This window comes from Pseudonaja textilis, chromosome 1 (genome assembly GCF_049901715.1).
Source record: "Pseudonaja textilis isolate UNSWEBS1 chromosome 1, rPseTex1.2, whole genome shotgun sequence".
In the NCBI taxonomy this organism is placed as follows: Eukaryota; Metazoa; Chordata; class Lepidosauria; order Squamata; family Elapidae; genus Pseudonaja; species Pseudonaja textilis.
In genome coordinates this window covers 78016720-78037297 of record NC_141990.1, presented here as the reverse complement: position 1 = coordinate 78037297, position 20578 = coordinate 78016720, and the positions used below count along the sequence as shown (strand labels likewise).

The window sequence follows — 20578 nt, the reverse complement described above, 5'->3', positions numbered from 1 at the left end:
CTTCCTGTTCAATGACTTAGACATTTCAGATCCATTTTAATGAGAACAGCTGTTTTTTTTTCCCTCAGAGTGAATGGCCTCTTTCAAAACCTGTTGAGCCTCTGTTGGAGAGCAAATTGTGTTACTAATGGTGATTTCCAGTGCAGATGGCTGAACAACAATCAGGTAAAGCACACAGAGAAAACTCCATGTTAATTCTGGTTCAGCAAGACGGAATCATATGAGAAGATAGTAACAAGCTCTTATTCAATAAAGTAAACCAGAAAGGTTTAGAAGGAACAGGTAAGTCCCTATTTATTTATGGGAAAAAGTAGTTTCATGGCATTTTTGTCTGATTTTTATTTTCTGAGAGTAAGGGTTTTTGTTTGTTTGTTTGTTTAGTGCTTTCGTGTCAGTGTTGGCTCCTGGTGACTGCCTGCAATTTTCTTGGCAATCTTTTTCAGAAGTGGTTTGCTCTTCCCTTTTTCCTAGGGCTGAGTGAAACTACATAGAACAATAGGGCTGGAAGACCAAGCAGGAGACCTTATACGATTCTGGACAAGTGACTGATCTGAAGTCACCCAGTTGGATCTGGGGGTAAAGGCAGACGAGAACTCACAGTCTCGTGGTTGTTAGCCTGGTGCTACAACCTGGTGTTGTTAACCACCGTGCCACCAATCTCAGGTCTAATGATTTAACATTCAAAACCTAACATAAATATTGTTAATAATATTAGGAGAGCTATTAATAAATTCAGAAGGAAAAATACCCTGAAAAGAAATATACTTTTTGTTCACCATTACATTATTCTCATGTTTTCTTTTTAAATTTAGAGTGATGGAACAATGCATTTACTATATATTGAGATCAAGTCTTTGGAAATTGCAGTTCATCTAAGGAACTGTTAAGTTATGGTATGGCATTGGATACTTAGATATGAATCAGGAAGTCTTCAGCTCATCAGGGCATCTCTGATGGAAGCCATAGCTCTCAACCTTAGATTCCTATGCAGAAGATGGGGATAATGCAGGCCATTTTCTTGCCAAGACCAGGGGCCACATAACAATACAAGTTGAGCCTGTAGGGTAGAAGTCTAGAGTTCTCGAAGCCTACTTTCCCAAAATCTAAGTGGGTTTTCATCTCCTGATCAGGCCTCCTCCTTTGGGCTAGCAGCTTGGCAGTGCTACCCACCATCATCTATTTTTTAGGAAGCACTCAGTGAAAGAGAAAGTAGAAGTAAAAGCTGAAGCCAAATATGCTAGTTCAAGCATCTCCAAACCTGGCCACATTAAGCCTCATGGACTTCAACTCCCAGAATTCCTCAGCCAAACTGAGTTCTGTCACCAAAGAAAAGCTGAGGTGTCTGACTCTTTCTGTATGTGACACAGAATTAGTTTCCTCTGTGTTTCATCAGTGCAGGTATGACTGGCAGCCTATAGTATTATGATTGTGTAGCAAGCAAGTACATTCACATTAGGACCCAGGTAAAGATGCTGGAGGATCTGTTTAAAGGATGGGAGAGCTGGTAATAAAGTAGGTGAGGTCAGCACAAAAATGAAATCTGATTTGATTTAATTTCAGTTTCAGTTTAGTTAAGATAATGTGACAAAATATGATTACCGGCCATGTATTTAATAAGAGACTTGGCTAAGCTCATTGGCAAAACAAGCAAAAATAAACAACAAAAGGGATTTTAGAGATTTGGTCAGCTTCTTGCCATTCCTGAACAAAAGCTACAGGTAGTATAAGAGCTGACAATTATCCAATAACTGAATCATGTTCTGCCAATAGAATATAAACTTGAACAAGTTCTGCCTTTTTATATGCACAAGAATAAGAAATGTGTTAATATTTAGAGAGATATGTGTACATACTTGATTTGGCAAAAAAAGTATGTGTGGGGGGAGGAAACCATTTCCACTACTAACGAGAATGTGCTTGATTTTCTATAATAAAATTATAGAATGTACTTGGATATTCAGATAAAATGTTTGTAAGTGAAAAGTTGAGTTCCTGACTTCCAAAGAGAGAGATTCATAATATGAAATTATGTATGATTGCACAACTTTTGTTCTTTCCTCATTTCCTCTTCACGGTACACTTAACTTTCTAACATCAATCATGCCTTAATTCTGAATAATCTCATTCATGCCAATGCGGTTATTCTACAGTAAATGGTTTGTAATTCCAGTCCCGCTTCAGTCCCTGAAGATTCAGAGGCAGGCCCTTCTGTCATTGTTAACAATGAGATTATGCACCTGATTATGTCTGATGGTGTGAATGCTAAGATATCTGCTTAAATTTGATAACGATATTATTGATAGGAAATAATTTAGAACAGCTTTTCATGCATAAAGAGGTACCAATTTGGCTTCTTTAGGCAGTGAAGTTATAAAGCTGCCTTTTCATAACAAGTAGCATGATGATACAGCTAACTTCTTCATTTGATCTGAAGTACATTGTGCATTTTGCATAAAGAGAGATAGTACCCAACTGGCATATTCTTATGCCTCTTGGAAAACATCATTGCTTGGAGGTACATTTCTCATATTTGCAGAACTGCGGATAAATGGTGATTTTTCAGACCGTTCTCTCTCTTTTGATCTCTGTTATTATTTCTTTCTTCGAGTCACATCATTGAAATTCCCCCTCGTTTTTGCTTGACGATGATGGTTGTGGTTTTCCTATTTATTGTACATCAATTCATGAGTCAACATGCATCAGTGCAATGAGTGCACATTGCTGGAAATAACAAATTTGTATGAGAGGGTGTGGTCAGTCAGAATTGCATTGTTTTATGCAAAGTCATTTTATGTGCCTCGAGGGACATTGGCAAAGCATAATTCTTATTCTCTCTCTTTCTTATTGTAATTGGATATTAAATACTTTTGGAAAGCTACGTATAACAAATTGCACAAAGGTATATAAGCAGAGTGAAACTGAGCAATGATTTCATGCCACATGTATGGACCAACGAAGTTATAATCAAAAGAATCAGGAGACATTTAACAAAAATATTCCCATATCAATTTTCTACCAGAATTACTAATTTATTTCTTTTATCCATTTAATATTACTTCCAGTAGATTGAGAACTTGAAGTTCATTTTTTCATGGGAGGAAGCAGACAACTGTTAATAAGAAGAGTAGATGCATTAAAGAGATTATGAGTTTATGAATACAAAGGCTTGTCTGAAATATACACCTATATTTTTACCATTTTTAAAAAGAACAATGTGCTGCAAATGCTTCACTAATGAATGAAGGATGTAAGTCTTTATAAAACTCTTTTGCCTGCTGGATGACACTGGATTCTCTGTCTTATGGACATCAGAAGAGAAGATGTCCGAAGAATTTAATCTGAACTTACTTAAGGAACTGGAGCAAGAAATTGTCCTAAATGTCCTTTGCCGTGATGAGATGTTGAGAAAACTGGAGGAACAAAGAGTAAGGTATGTGTGTTCTTATTTGGGAATGCAGGCCGCTGTTGTTTTCTGAGCTGTGTAAGCTAATCTACTATTCAAAATATAAAACACAATATCTTTTGAGGACCAAACAAAATTGCATGCAAAAATGTACACGTTTACTGTCCAAGCCTTTGAGTTATCCTGAATGCTTCTGTGGTACGATAGCACAAAAACACCGTCTAGTGTTGAAATTTTAAATGACATCATTTGTAGGAAGAAACCTAAGTGGTTTCATGGATTAATTTAATGAACATGGTGATTTGCATAACAACTGCTACCAAAAAATTTGTAAAAACAGGTCAGTCAAGTGCCTAACCTATTTTATATCTGTCATAACTTATGATCATCATTGGCATGCTCCATTACTATCCTGCAGATTGTAATACCACTTGTTTCCAACTCTAATATTTCAATTACTGTAATGAAAATGCTAGTTGATGACTTAATAAATTCTAAGTAACTCAGATAAAACCATCAGAGTAAAACTGCTTTCTGTTTTATCAATTTCCTCCTCTCTAACGTTAGAAGCAGTTGATCTGTCAATCTCCAAATAACTGGTTCTTTTTCTTCCCTTTTTGTGTGGACTGTAAGGATTTACAGGCTCTGCAGCAGTTTGAAGTGGGGCAGAATCATGTTGCAAAAATGGGAGGGGTAGTCAGGGCCAAGTTTAGAAGGAGGATTTAGTAGTTTTAATGGGTGATATTGTTAGGTAGCATCATTGATGCAACTTATGTGAATTTGAGCAAACGTTGTGGAAGACAGAAAACCTAGGATGCTACGCAGTGGCGGGATTCAATTTTTTGTTACTACTGGTTCTGTGGGCGTGGCTTGGGGTATGTGGCAGGGGAAGAATACTGTAAAATCTCCAATCAGAAGTAGTATTTGCCAGTTCTCCGAACTACTCAAAATTTCCACTACCGGTTCTCCAGAACTGGTCAAAATCTGCTGAATACCAACTCTGGTGCTAAGGTCTTGAAGAGTTGGACATGACTTAGCAACAACAACAAATAGAGGTCTTGAGTATTTTGAGGAGTTAGATGCTCTAGAATTTTGTTCTTCAAACTCCCCTCTTTAAATTGGCCAGACTGTAGAGCGGGTCTCCAAATTTGGCCCTAACCATTCTGGGAGGTTTAAGGTTCTACATAGGAAATGGAGTCGAGTTGTACTTTCTGAGATCCTTTGGAACCCAAATCTCTGGATCCCTTCCCCTATCCACTTTATTTAGGGATGTAAGAAAGGTTGTAATACAGGATAGAATTTTGCAATAGCCCATATGTGAAAGCCATGGAAAAATATATAAATAATGTAGGAACAGGGTCAGATTGCCAGATTACTAGTAATCATGCAGCTCAAGATTCTATTTTTCATGAGTATCTTTAGGTTGAAACCCTTTCTGGTTCTTTTTGGTGTCCTGAGCACATATGAACCAAATTAAAATACACCCAACTCCTCAGAATCATCCAAAAATGCTTGGAATTAGGATGCTATCATCTTCTAGGAAAACTTTGTTCGAGAATGGGCCATTAAATATGGCGTAATTTCCCAGGCTATTTGACATTTTACATTTGAGGTTTAGTAGAAGGATTCCTTTCCATGGAACTCAAGAATATCACAATTCACAGCTAAAGCTTAAGAATATTTAGAATTTGTAGTGCTGCTACATGTCCCACCTGGCAAATGTGTGAATATTCTTATTTCTTTCTGGCCAATTACAGAAAACTGAAAATCCAACTGCAGCAACTTTGGCATAAAGGAACAAAAAGTTCCAACTATGGCTCTCAGAAACGGTCATGTGCCCGTTGTCAGAAGTCGTTTGGAATCCTGATTGATAGAGGAGCAGTGTGCAAAGGATGCAGCCATCATATATGCTCTCAATGTCGCATTACTGTAAATGCCTTTCTGTGGAAATGCACTGTCTGCTATGCTTCTGAGTAAGAACCTATCTTGTTTTAACAGTTGAATTCCTGTTACTATCTTTAGTAGCTTTCTGATATGAAAACACATCAAACTAAGTATTGGTAGTCCTTGACTTACGCCAGTTTGTTTAGTGACCATTCGAAGTTACAATGGCACTGAAAAAAGTGACATTATGACCATTTTTCATACTTAGGACCATTGCAGCATCTCCGTGGTCACATGATTTACATTTGGATGCTTGACAACTGACTCACATTTATGATGGTTGTAGTGTCCCAGGGTTATGTGATCCCATTTTTCGACCTTCTGACAAGCAAAGTCAACGGGGAAATCAGATTCCCTTAACAACCATGTTATTAATTTAAGAACTGCAGTGATTCACTTAACAGATGTGGCAAGAAAATTTGTAAAATGAGGCAAAACTCACTTAACAAATTTCTCACTTAGCAACATAAATTTTGGGCTCAGTTGTGGTCATAAGTTGCGTGCCACCTGTATATATTTGATAATAAAAAATTAAAAAATAACCAGTCCCTTTATTGTTCCAATAGTCATTGAAAAAGGCATATATAAAATTTAAATAAGCACTTATATTGTTTTTTTGCAGGGCTATTAAAGTGAAGACAGGTGAATGGTTCTTTGAGGAGCGAGCAAAGAAATTCCCCACTGAAGGTACCAAATAAAAACAGAAGCATTAAGTCATATGCAAGATAAATTGATAACTTTGATAAGTTTCTCCTTTTAATTCATGTTTTATCTTAGTCTCAAGAATGCAAATCTATAAGAGTTGATATTTCAAAATGCAATTTTATTGATAGTAGTGTTCTATAATAGTAGTAATTGTATTGAATTACTTAAATTCACCCTCCCCTAGCTATAAACATATGCGTTTGTCATAGATAATAACACCAAATTGCTTAGGTAAGTTCATTTTTTTTGTGCTGAATTAAATGATTTTAATACAACTACAGTTAGGCAAATCTATTTATGTTTTGGTTGTCCTCCTTTGCATTTATGGGTGTCCATGAATACCATCACTATTATTTCCAGCAAATTTCTGCATATAGATAGAAATATTAGGACTAAAATAACAACACGGTATTATGACAGATTTGGGGAAATCATTGGGAGGTTGGAGTTCATTTTTATAAGATCAGTAAGCAGCTTGTTAGAGAGAGCTTTGGATATAAGAGGGAAAATGACTTGAGTAAGGTAGGAATGATATTCATGACTTATTTTTAAACGAGAAGCTATTATTCAGTAAGAGGAGTATTAGAATGAACTCAAAAGAAACATTTAATAAAAATCAAAACCATTCCTTATGGAAATATGGAAGTATTCCCTGTTTTTGTAACAGAGAAGCAACAGAAGTAGAAGTAGAAGTAAACTGAAGAAAGCCAGCATGGTCTACTGGTGAAGGTGCTGTCACTGGATCGGGGAGACCCAGAATAGATTCCTATTCACCCACAGATCTCTTGGCCAGTTACCCTCTTGCAGGCAAATCTAGCCCATGAATTGCTGCTGTGAGGTTAGAATATGTGCCATCTGTACCTCTCAGAAAAATGGTGTGGCAGAAACAATGCAAATATGCTAAAATGAAGGAACTTGTTTATTTGTTGCTGTATTATACCAGGAGGTCAATTTCCCATTGACTTTCTGTAGTAGTAGAAGAAGTGTTCTTCCAAGGAAGTAATGATTGCCTCCCAGTAGCCACACGGCCTCCTTCGTAGAAAGTATATTCTTGTAGAATTATTCCCACACTCTTTCATCTAGTGCAAGACATTTTGCTGAGAGATTTCCTTATCAGGGTGGATCTTTCTCTAGTGGCAAATTCTACCCTGGGCATTAGGGCAAGTCTTTTCCAAGGCGCAAAACAACAGTGATAATCTCACGGGATCCAATCAACAGGACGAGAGGTTTAGTCTTCCAAGCTTTCGGACATTTGTGCTGGAGTCCATCCTCAGGGAATTTCCCTCTCTCCAGAATGTGCGCTTTGGGCTATTATACGCATAGTATTTAAGTTGTAATTAATAGCCAGCCATCAACACTAATTAGGGACTGGAGGGATTTGAACTCTCAGCATGTTAAAAAAAAAAAAGACCCCGTGGTATGAAGGTTCTATTTTTCTATCCATGAACCAACAAGGTTATCATTACAAATGAAAGCAAATATAACCTATTCCAGGATAATGTTGCAAGATCCAATCTGGGTTTAGTCTTCTGAGAACTTTTTTCTTCCAGATTATGTGCTTTGAATATGTGCTTTGTGCAGTTGTGTGTAGCTTTTTGGTGGTTGATTAGGGCTGGCTATTAAGTCGTAATTAACTTGCAACATTATCCTGGGACACGTACATTTGCTTTCATTTGTAATGATAACCTTGTTGGTTCATGAATAGAAAAATAGAATCTTCATACCATGGGATCTTTTTTTTTTTTAACATGCTGAGAGTTCAAATCTCTCCAGTGCCTAAATAGTCAGATGCAAGAAATCAGGAACCAAAATAGAGTTCAAAATTACTACAAGTTTATTTTATGCTACTTATACACAAGAATCTAATCTACCAATGGTTAAGGAAAATTGATGCCAGGTAAGAGTTAATTAACTTCAAGGAGGGGGGCGCTGGACTTAGATCTCTTATGGAGGCATAGAGACTCCAAACTGATGATGCGTTTGACCCTGACCTCAGGTTCAGCCTAGTCATCTACAGTAATATTACAATGAATTGATTTTTTTTAAATTTAGCACACCACATAACTTTACTTTCTGCCTTTCCTCTGTATTGTTTTTTAATTTTTCCCTTTGTCAGACTAGATGCTTATGTGCTTTGTCCATGATAGGAGATAGATGTGGGATATACATCCTTTGTGTTTTCAGAAGTGGGAACATGACTTTAAACAGCAGACTTTACTGTATGACTCAAATTGCTGTTTTATTCTACACTTTTAAATGTTTTTACTTTTGTCTTGCAAAGTGTTGTGGAGAACATGAAGGCTTGCACAATATTTGTGCCTGTGTGGTTGGCCCATGTTCTGCTTAAATATGGATGTGGGTTTCTTTTCCTCATGGGCCATCATACACCTTCCTTTTTTAAAATAAAAAACTATTGTGACAATTTTCTTAAGTGGAAATTTCTATACACACTCTTGCCAAAGCAGCCTATACCAAGTGTCAGTACTTAGTTGGCTTTCTAATCTTTTCCCCATCTACCTGATTAATTCCCAAGCATTTCTCTTGCAAAAACACTGGAAGATAGAGGCCATATTGAGTTTTGTTCTAGTTGCAAAAAAGTGGAATTTATTCAAAGGAACTGTTGCTGTTGAGACCCAGAAGGCGATGGAGGGTTGTTGCATATGTTTTTAGTGTATGTTTTTTTAAAATGATAGAAAAGGGAAGAAAGGGAATGCTATTTAAATGTAAAATGGGGCAAGAAAAAGGGGGAAACATAATTAAAAATAATAATAATAATAGAAAATAATCTATAAGTGAATTTTAATTACATTTCAAATGCATGTGTTAAACAGTGTTTATAGAAACAACACACACACACACACACACACACACACACACACACATATATATATAAAGTCTAAATCTAGGTATATAATTAAAGTAAAAAAAAAATTTGGTAATCAAGAACAATGATTTGTTCTTTGATAAGAACAAAGATGTTGACTTTAATAACTGTCTAAATATATAAGGTGACATATAATTCAACATTTTCCTGGAAAAAATATTGGACTTCTAGCAGTTTTCAGTGCAAATTATTGATGATTGAATTTACGAATGAGGTGTTATTTTATGAATTCAAACAGTGCCCTCTTTTGGCACTTTATCATAATGCCAAAGAAATTATTCAGTTTTAAATGCAATTTAATGTAATATAATCATTATTACAGTAAAATTTAGGAAATAACATGTTAAATTACTAAGAGTTCATACTAATCCAGTTCCAAAATGCAGTGTAATATTAACCTGTCCTGTTAGGGAAAAGACTTCCCTTAGCATAGAACTATAATATCTACAGTATCTATAATATAATAATATCTATAATATTTATCTAATACAATATCTATAGATGCTATCTATCTAAAGTATCTATAATATCTATCTATGAAATACAAGCAACCAAAGAAATAACTCTTTCTTTCTGTGATCATTTATTTGCATCTTTACAATCCAGATGTAGCAATGTCATATTAGCAGAATGGACAAAGAAGTTTATTCCTCACATTTGTGCTTTCAAAATCTGCTTCACAGGTATGGGGATGTCCTGCAGTAAATTGGGATGGAAACACAATGGGGTGTGATGGAAAGGAAAGGAAAATTCGGTTATAAATGTTGGATTCTACTCATCTAGTCTTGGATATCACCCAGAATTAGAATTCAAATAAACTCAAATAATCTTGTAGATACAATGTTTTCACAAATTGATTTCTCAGTCTTGGAAAAATGAAGAAAAATGAATGAGAAATAATATATCTTGATTAAAAAAAATCAAAATTTTGGAACAACAATTAGAAACTGAAGAAATGTAAAAGATGGTCCAGAAATAACCTACTACCCTTGATTGTGCTTATGCCCCATTGAAACCAGCTGACTTCAATATGAGTGGCTGAAGGTGTATAAAGAAATAAACCTTCTTATAACTCTCTTGAAGCTATAATAATTTTACAGACTAGTAAATATTAGCTATAATAGGAATAATTATTAACTGTTAATTTCCCTTGGGTTCAGTTTGCAGTATTTATTACTATACAAGGCCAATAAACTTCTGATATACTTTCACAGTGTTAACAATAAGGAACTGCAGATAATAGGATAATAGATCAGTTCCATGTTATCATGGAAAACGAATCACCTACACTTTCATTTACTGCTTAATAATAAATTAATTTTAAAACAAGTACAAATGCATTTTTGTCTATTATAATGCTTTTATGGCATTAGTAGGGTATTTTTCACATAGTGCAAAAACATTATTTGAAAAACAAGTTACTTATCTGACAGGCATAAATAAATAAGTAAAAACATCTTTTTATTTTTTTATATAACAAGAATGTATTGACTTTATAGCTTTAAAAGGAAGAGTTTTTCCAGCATCATCAGCTACAAAGTATTTAATCAGATTGTAAATTTAACTGAATATGTTGTCATAATATTGAAAATAAAATTCTTACGTTTTTCGCTTTCCCTTTTAATAATACTCTGTTTGATGAGCTGAGAAAATTAACTTGCAATGGGTATTTCTGGGAAAACAAACAAGGAAGATAGTTAACGATATTTTATCCTATGCCAACATGATTTTTTACATGCTACTATTATTCTATTCATTTTCTTTCTCCTTTATACCCATGTATAATAACATTCACTTTGTGACTAATCAAAAGAGTTCTATAATCCAATTTTGCAGTTGATTTGTATAGTTTCATATTAGGTAAAAAGGAAAAAAGGAAATACATGTAAAACCATCTTTTTAGAAGAGACTTCTAGGCTGCATTTCAACTGACAAATGCAACATGACTAACCATGGCAGGGGGTTGTGCGTGCATTGCATTATGGGTGCAGGCAGGCACGCACATGCGTGCGCGTGCACACACTTACTGCACATGACGTAGAAAAGGTTAGCCATCACTGCTTTTAAGTATTCATGGCCCAGTCAGAAACATTCCAAAATCCAAAATCAAATGATTGAAAATGGCCTATCACTCTTTGCTATTCCCCAAACTTCTCATGAGAACCTCTTGACTTCCAAAACCCAAAATGAAATTACAAAATTATTTTATGAATGCCAAACTATTGCTTCCTTAAATCCATTATTGACTATTGCAAATTTTCAAATAATTGGTTATCTGGCATTTAATCTAACATCTTCATAAGTTGGCAATTTTCTCTATCACAGCTGGAACCTCTTCTTAATTTAATAAACTATATAAATAAATAGTATAAATAAAATACTCCTTATTGCTTCTTAAGTACAGTAACTCATCAGAGCTTGATGATAATGATAATGATAGGAGAGTAGATTTGCATATAATGATGAAAAGATACTTCACAATGTTTTATCACAGTGTTTATAGCTTAAACGTTTTATCAGATTTCCAAATTCAGATGAACAGAAGTCTAGAGCATAATATCAAGGGTGGGATTCAAATTTTCTAACAACTAGTTCGGTGGGTATGGCTAGATGGGTGTGGTGTGGCTAGGTGGGAATGACTGTATGACTGAGCTTTTTTTTGCAGCCACCCCCTGTTTTTTGGGCCTTCTGGACCTCAGGGAAGCCTCCTGGGGGGGGTGTTTTTCGCTCCCAAGGCTTCCCTGGGGCCGAGGAAGGAAAAAAACTGAGCATAGGGGCGGGGGGGTACACAACACCTCCCTGCATTCCATTTTGGGGCCTTCTGGGACTCAGGGGAGCCTCCTGGGTGTGTTTTTGCTGTGCCCCCCCCTACATTTTTTGCCTTTCTGGGCCTCAGGGAAGCCTCCTGGGGAAAACAGTAAGTAAGCAAGGGGAATCCTGGCATAGCTGATCATAAGAACAGCTGATTGTTGGGAGAGAAAAAAGGAGAAATACTTTAAGGAGTGACTGGGTGGAGAAGAACACAGTCAGCAATGTCGGGCATGTGCGCAATGTTGCGTATGCGCGATAAGGACTGATTGGGCAGGCAGGGAAGGGGCAGGCAGAGAGGGGCGGGGCCAGCCAGGGGCACAATTTGCTGGTTCTCCAAACTGCACAGAATCATAACAACTGGTTCTATAGATCTGGTCCGAACTGGTAGAATCCTACCCCTGCACAATATGCTGGCCACCTCAATACTTGAAGAAAAGCTCTATAATGTTTACTTATAAACATGACAGTATTAAATGACACTAGAGTAGCTTTAAAGGAACTGGAAAGGATTGTAAAATATTTGGACTGAACAATTGAATTACAGAGACTGTGGACTAAACCAGCAACATTTTTCCTCATAATTATTGGAACATTAGGAACTACAACAATGCAGTTGTAAAAGCAGCTGACAAAGTTGAACTTATTTGATCTCATTTACAAAAAAAAACAAGAACCACACACATATATTACGGTGATATTTGGACAATTCTTTGGCTTTGGGATAAAGCTTGAATTGACCCTAAATTATCAGGACAATGTATTTCAGAAGAGAAATCATCATCAACACCACCATCCTTTATTTGCAATCTGGCTTGGTTAACAGTTTAAGTAGTTTTAAAAAACTCCTGCATTTAGCCTTTGAAATGTTAATTCTACTTCCTTTCACAAAAATCTTTTCCTCAACTTTGTAGGTGTGTCAGTAGGATTGTTTCACTATCTGAAGCTAAGACTCTGAATTTGAGGGCTGTTTAGTTTGTGAAGTAAATTTGAAGAATCAATTTCTGTTGATTTAACTCCTGATCAAACTGATTAAAGCTTGCTGTTCTTTTCCTTCAGTAACTATTCTTCTTAGGAACACCAAAACTTGAGTTTTTCTCCCTTCATTCCTAGCTGTGGTATTACAGGTTAGGTTGATTTATATAGAAGCTCTCTCTGTATAGATCAATGAATCTGGAGTAACAGAGCTACTGTCAGAAGACTTCTAAAATAGCGCACACACACTTCCCTGTTTTATTGGCACACACCATATGAAAGATCAAGTGATTAGCCAGTGTGAGAAAACTATTTTTATTGTCCGCTTAGTTGATTATGCCAAAGAATTATTTTCTATATTGTTAATGATTTACCTGATACAGAATTATTTTCTTTGTGGACAGATATAAGAACACATTCCAAATGTAATTGTTAACAATCAATGCTTTTATTGCTGCACACAATTCATTATTTGCAACATGTGATGGATTGAATCACATTGTGTTTTAGTTGATTGCCTATCTTTAGTTTTATAATCAGTAAGATTTTTCTAGGACTATTTGTACTGTAAAGTTGTACAACATTTAAATGGTGTTACATACAAAAGTTGCTTCTTTTCATTTTGTGGTCTTGCCTTATTGGTGTTTACTTCTTTTTCATTTTTATTTTGCTGTAGTTGAGATCTCCACAGTCCATTATAATATGGGGCTTGAACAAAAACAGGAACCACAAATTTTTATATTGGCAATGTCAAGTAGTAAAAATGGTTGATAAAATGGCTACATCTGATTAAAAAAAGAATTGGCATACGAGTACAAGTTGGTTGCTATCAGTGACCTTGGGTTCTTTTTTTTCTTGATAGGTAGATATGAAACTGCTGGTGAGAAACTCTTGAAGTCTTATCAGAAATTAAGGTAAGGACAAGAACGTTGACGTGTCCTACAGACGTTTGATGCAGCACTATGTGCGTATTATCCTGTGCAAGAAGCCTGTTGAAGCTTTTACTGGTAGGGAGTGTGGCTTGAGTATGCATTTCGTTGCCAGGGACTCTTTTTAGATACAGAACTTGTGCAACTTCAGGCATAGCAGCATATATATATATATATATATATATATATATATATATATATATATATATATATATATATATGTGTGTGTGTGTGTGTGTGTGTGTGTGTGTGTGTGTGTGTGTGTGTGTGTTATTCAGCTTTGTTCGGGTATTTTCCCACGTCATTGTAGTTGTGCTTTTAAAGTTGTAACAACGTTTTGGCAGAATCTCATCTGCCATCAGATTCTGCCGAAACATTGCTACAACTTTAAAAGCACAACTACAATGACATGGGAAAATACCCGAACAAAGCTGAATACCATACATGTAAGTACCTCGAAAACTTAAGAATATATATATATATATATATATATATATATATATATTCACTATGAAAGGATTTTTCAAAATGACCATCAGATCATTAGTATTTCTTAATACAGTAATTAACATGCTCTGATGCCAGGGACTTTTACTCCCTCTCCTGAAAACAACTCTCTTCCAACTGCCAATTGCCTCACATCCTGTTACCTCACATTCCATTAGCTTAGTAGCTCCACAGTCATTTGTGGCACTCAGGTGACCTGGGGACACAGACAAACCTCCATGTTGCCTCAGCGACTCTCTAAAAGGATGCAAACTACACTTCCAAACAGGAAGCTTCTTTGGCATCAAAGGTTGTAGTATTTTATTACCCACCATCCAGCTAGAGCTGAAGAAGCTCCTTGGATGAGAAGTAAAACATCTTCAGTGAAAAACCAGAAAGTTCAGTTGCCTCCTGAAAAAAAAAAAGACCTTTGGGACAAAAGTTGGAGGATTGTATTTTAAAACACTTTTGCTTATAGATTATATAGAAGAATAAGTACCCGCCTAGATGAACACAAAAATGCAGTAAAAAAGCTGGAACACACTTCCTTACTAGTCCAACACATGAAAGCAACAGGTCATAGCATCGACTTCAATGGCACCAAAACCCTAGCCACTATAGAAAACCCTACCTACAGAATTATCAGAGAAGCCATAGAGATTGAAAAAAGACCTGAAAGCATGAATAGAAGAGATGACTCCACCAGACTGTCAGTTATCTGGAAGCCTGCACTCTCAAAAAAAAATAAAAAAAATCTCCACACCACAAGCCAGGCAAACCCCTGGGCACAAACAGACTCCCCCTGATACCTCCAGCTCAAACACACCCCAACCAGGCACCCAGATGAAACCTAGTTCCTCATAAATGATAGCCGTCCCTTAACTCAGAGCCAAGCTGCACTAAAAGCCTCCAATACAGGAAACACAATGTTGCCAGCCAATCAAGACAAAGCTACAAAACAGACAGAAGATATTAGAAACACCAATCAAGCAGAACACAGCAATCTCCAAGACCAATAAACACAGACCAAGACTCCCAACCAATCAGGATGACGAAAAAATCATTCTGGCACAGCATAGGCTAGCACCAAATTTAAAACAGAAATGGCTGTGAAAGTCTGACTCAGAGATGAACCCAATACACAAGCCTGATGATGGCAGATAAGATTCTGCTGAAACGTTGCTACAACTTTAAAAGCACAACTATAATGATGTGAGAAAATACCCACACAAAGCTGAATACCATACATACATATATACATATATACATGTGTGTGTGTGTGTGTGTGTGTGTGTGTATGTATATGTATGATGGGTAGATGGAAAGGAATGGAAAGGAGGAAGGAAAGGAAAGGAGGAAGGGAAGGGAAAAGAGGAAAGAAGGAAAGGAGAAGAAGGGAAAGGGGGACGGGAGGAAAGGAAAGGAGAAAAGAAGGAAAGGAAAGGAGGAAGGGAAGGAAAAAGAAGGAAAGGAAAGGAGGAAAAGAAAGGAGGAAGGGAAGGGAAAGAAGCAAAAGAAAGGAGGAGAAAGGAGGAAAGGAAGAAAAGTCTGGGCTCCTGCATAACCCAATCACATAGTTTTGTCACAAAACATGGGTATCCAGCTAGTTCAGATATATAAGACGATTCTTGGAATTTCTATGTCCAACTTTAGAAAGGCTTAAAATATAAGACATTTTTAGCAAAGTGATTCATGAAATCTCCACATCCAAATATTTACCTGGGGAAATTGTTTCAGTTTTCCTTCTGTTACCTTTCATGCCATCAAAAACACTGCTTTTTATCTCAGCGTTGTAGTCTAGCCAAGTACCTCAGTGTGGCTCTGTAATGATGGCTTTTTCTATAGCCACAACTCCAAGAACATTGGAGGCAGGGGAGGAGTAAAGGACATCTCTTTAACATTGTGGCCCTTGACCCTGATACTGTTCTTGCAAAGTTGGTAAAAGGGATTAAGTTGTAAAGTTTTGTTTCACTTCCATTGAAAAAGTTAAAGGTTAAAAAGATTAAAGCTTAACAATAAATACCAAGGCTAACAGGAATGCGACTGACAGATCACAAATAGCATTACATTTTGAATGTTGAAGGGAAATTGGGGAGTTGACTTTCAGCAAATTATTCAAAAATATTTAGTTTCAATTCTGATACCCTTTCCTACTGTTATTTAAGAATCATTTTAATATGAATTGAAATGCAAATGTTACAATTTAAATGTAACATCTTATTTTACACACATAAAACAAGCACGTTTTAAACGAGATTTCTGTGGCATTTCATATACTTGTCCTAAATGTTTCAATCACAGACCTGATCTAAGTGACAAATGTCCTAATTCCACGTCCCAAAGGTGCTTTTTCAAGGGGCTCTGAGTTGAAGAAGCTTCATGAATGAAAAATGAAACGTCTTCAAAGAAAACCCAGAAAGCCCAGTTGCCTCTTGAAAAAGCACCTTTGGTACAACCATGACCTGAATGAGTGAGAATTTCCATAAACATCCCAATTCTTACGATTTATATGGACTGTTTCCTAGTATGATTTGATTGCTTATTGTACCCTATGACTATTAAGTGTTGTACCTTATGATTCTTGACTCTTGACAAATGTATCTTTTATGTATACAGAGAGCATCTGCACCAAGACAAATTCCTTGTGTGTCCAATCACAATTGGCCAATAAAAGAATTCTATTCTATTCTATTCTTTCACAGATATGATCTAAGTGACAAAAAAAAACACACAGAATCTTTAAATATTCTTTGTAGGCTCCATATATTATTTATGATGAGTCTAGGTTTACCTAGGGCAAACCTAGATTCATGGTAAATAATATATGTAGCTTACAAAGAATTTTAAGCATTTCTGATGGGTCTTACCTCTGAATGATCAAGCTATGTTGTACTCATATTCACATTATGTGTAGGTAACATGTTTAGGCCAGAAGCAGGTGGATCTATGGTCAAAATGAGTGAGAAGCAGTAGTAACTTTCAGGCAGCAGAAGGAAGACATTGGAAGCTGGGGAATATATTTTTCTTACCATTTGGACATCTTATTAGACACTTGAATGAATGGTTTACATTCAGTGGCAAATGTGAGAGTAAAATTAACAAAGTCTAATAGGTTAGAGGTGCCCTCAGATGTTACTAACATGTTATGTCCACAAGGAAGTGTTATGACTGCTATTCTTCATGTTGACTTTAAGAGGATAAAGTTTGGGGAAACTTCAGCATTATTGAAAAAATGATAATATTAGTTTCAAACGGGTGGGATTCTACAGGTTTGCAACTATTCGCTAGAACTGGTTGTTAACATTCTAAGTAGTTCAGAGAACTGGTTATCAGAAGAAATTACTGGCCTAATCCTGTAAAGAAGGCAGGAAGTAAACATTCTGGTGTTGCTTACAGAAATTGCTTCTCCGTTAAGCCTTATTACATTCTTGGCAGGAGTAGACTTCCTGTCTCAGGAACTTCTCTGGAGGTTTTTTCCCCTCCTTTACTGGTACTTGGCTTGTGTGGAGTGACAAGCTCCACACAGTTACAATGGCACTGAAAAAAGTGACTTATGACCATTTTTCATTGTTGCAGCATCCCCACAGTCATGAGAGGCCAGGCAAGGAGATGCGTGCCTCGATGTGAGTGATATTGAGCTGGCCACGCCCACCAACTAAGCCACGCCCACAGAACTGGTTGTTAAAAAACTTGAATCCCACCTCTGGTATTCAAACCATCATGATAATAGCTTCCTTTGCTAATGCCATTGGGGAAGCTGTGAGAAGAAATGTTTATCCAGTCATGAGTAGATAAACAATAGGACTAATGGATCGATAAACCTATTCCAAACTAAGGTTCCATGTTCCTATAAATCTTAGGTCAATCTTAGCTTTCTCATATCAAGAAGTAATTCTTGTTCTTTGAACTAGGAAGTTACTGTAGGCTGAGATTTATCTCCTACGTTTTACCTTTATTTCATTTTCTTAGTTCTTCGATCCTTTGCAGTCCTTTAAGTTTCAGGTGGAAATTTTAATGTATTTAATAGCTTGGTACTTGGTTTCTAAAGTTGGTTGTTAATATTAATAATATAAAATGCCAAACATGCACAATGAAGAGAAAGCAGTGTATTTTGTATAGGTAGTCCACAATTTGTAACCCCAATGGAGTCTCAAATTTCCATTATTAAGCAAGACAGCAGTTAAGTGAATTTTATCCCAATTTATAAGCTTTCTTGCCACAATTGTTAAGTGAATCACTGCAGTTGCTAATGTTAGTAACACAGTTGTTAGGTGAATCTGGCTTCCCCATTAGTTTTGTCAGAAGGTCGTAAAAGGGAATCAGATGACTGAGGAACATTGCAACTATCATAAATATGAACCAATTGCCAAGTGATCCTGTGACCATGGGGATGCTGTAATGGTTGTAAGTGTGGAAACTGATCACAAGTCACTTTTTTTAACATCATAACTTTCACTAAATGGACTGTTGTAAGTTGAGGACTTGCTGTATTGTATTTTATGTGAGTAAATTTTTATTATTATTGTTTATTCTAAATATTGGATGCAATATCAGTGTACGCTAGAAATTCCTGACTTCTAAAATTGGGGATAAATAATGAAATGTAAAAGAGACAATTCTGGAATTGTAGCAGATATATTTGCCAATTGCTTTTTTTATGCTCTTTTCCCCTTAAAACTCTTAGCAAAGTATCGGTGATTCCTCCAACTCCTCCACCTTTTGCTGAATTGACCAATAGAACGAGTATATTGGTAATGTATCACTCTGCATTTCTGTTTGACCAATCACCTACTTACTCATAAAGCTTTCAGCTAACATTGATTTTATGCTTAATGTGTTTTCTTTAATCGTACCGTTTTTTTGTCTGATAGTTTCCAGAAACTGATCTCTATGCATGTTTAATTTTTTTTTTAGCCTAAAGTGGTAGGCATAGCTATTAATTTATATAATCATCCATGTATTAACTATTAAGTATGAAATAGGGAAGAGACTAGATTTAAAGAACAAAAACAGATAGGAGTACTCTCTCTCTTTCTGCTGATCATTTTTCTGCCAAGCATCTTCCAATGTTAATCATGATCAGCCAAAGGAAGTGAATGTATCTGAGAAGGAGGCTGCAGTAGCAGATAGAAGTCCACTATTACTTGGGATACACCTGAAATGCTTCAACCGAGACTACACTGGATACAACTGTATTTTCTGTAACTATTTTTTTGTCCACTAGTGCGTTCCTAGTCGGTGTTCGGCTCACCCTTCATTTCATTTCAGTACTGTAGACATTTGTTTACTCTTCTTGTCTGGAACAATAACCATGCTATAGTCATTTTCTGTAGCAATTTCTTCCTTAATTTGGAAAGGAATTAATTTTGGTTGCCTTTTGTTTAGTCTGAACTTCTTCTGCCACACTCTGAGATATTACAATATAGTCTTTCCTATTGCAAAATAGAAGTATTCATAGTTTATTCATCTGTCTCATCTTTATGATAAATTTAATTTAATTAAATGAAATTATTTGATCTGCATTACTTCTCTTCAGTTTCCCAAGATTAGTTAACAGTACATACTCTGCAGCCAGTTTGTTTGTTTTTTTCTGAATATAAGGCAGGGAGCAATATTTGAAATTCCCATGAGCTAACCCTGAGTCATGCCACTTATCGTGATTGATTACTTGTTATTTGTTGTAATTGGGGAGCTTTGATTCCCATTTTAAGCCTTGCATGCCAAATAAAAATGAATGCCTCATTTTGGGTAAATATTTCATTTGAGTTAAAATGGATTTACATTTTTTAATGACGAGAATAGTGATTAATTATTTAAGTAAAGTAAGAATGTGAAGTAAAGAAAACCAGAAAGCTGATTCTATCATAGTGAGAGAATTTACTGTATTGGAACTCTTAGATTGAATCATATTTCCTGTTTAAATATTTTCAAAAATGAAATATAAAATAATTATAATAATCATTTCCCATATCTGAGTTGCAATAATTCAGGTGGTTATTAGATGGCAGCAAAGTGACAAAATGTAGTGGTTATTTGTTTTTTTGCAACCCAGACTGGAATGTTGGTTGATTTATAAAATTACTATGGTAAACACCGTAATCTTTTAAATACCAAAGGACTGGACAGTATTTGATTTTTGGCATGAAAGCTGGCTGGGTGATTTTGGGCCAGTTGCTGTCTCTCAAACCAACCCACCTTATAGGGTTATTGTGTGAAAACTAGGAGGAGGAAGGAGTATTAGGTAAATTTGCCACCTTGAGTTGGCCAAAATATTTAAAAGGTGGGATAAAAACGTAACAGTAAAATGCAAGCACGGGTCATCTCCTAAATGCTTGGACACAAAAATTATAGTTCTATTTGCAAGTTTGCAACTGCGCATCCTTGACAGTTTCAAAGAGATTATATAATCCGGGAAACCTTGAGAAGATAGCTCCATTCTATTTA

General features: G+C 36.0%; 1 protein-coding gene across 2 annotated transcripts in view; it reads left to right on the top strand.

The window, feature by feature from the left end:
* SYTL3 (synaptotagmin like 3) overlaps nucleotides 1-20578 on the top strand; it is a 33148-nt gene continuing 12570 nt past the window's right edge. Inside the window, exons 1-6 of one of the 2 annotated variants that reach the window (XM_026705063.2) lie at nucleotides 1-282; nucleotides 3063-3430; nucleotides 5161-5376; nucleotides 5970-6034; nucleotides 13582-13633; nucleotides 18819-18885. In XM_026705063.2, coding sequence (XP_026560848.1) covers nucleotides 3321-3430; nucleotides 5161-5376; nucleotides 5970-6034; nucleotides 13582-13633; nucleotides 18819-18885 — 510 coding nt within the window. In that variant the 5' untranslated portion in view covers nucleotides 1-282; nucleotides 3063-3320. The remainder of the gene's footprint in view (nucleotides 283-3062; nucleotides 3431-5160; nucleotides 5377-5969; nucleotides 6035-13581; nucleotides 13634-18818; nucleotides 18886-20578) is intronic. The other variant, XM_026705064.2, reaches the window with a different exon arrangement.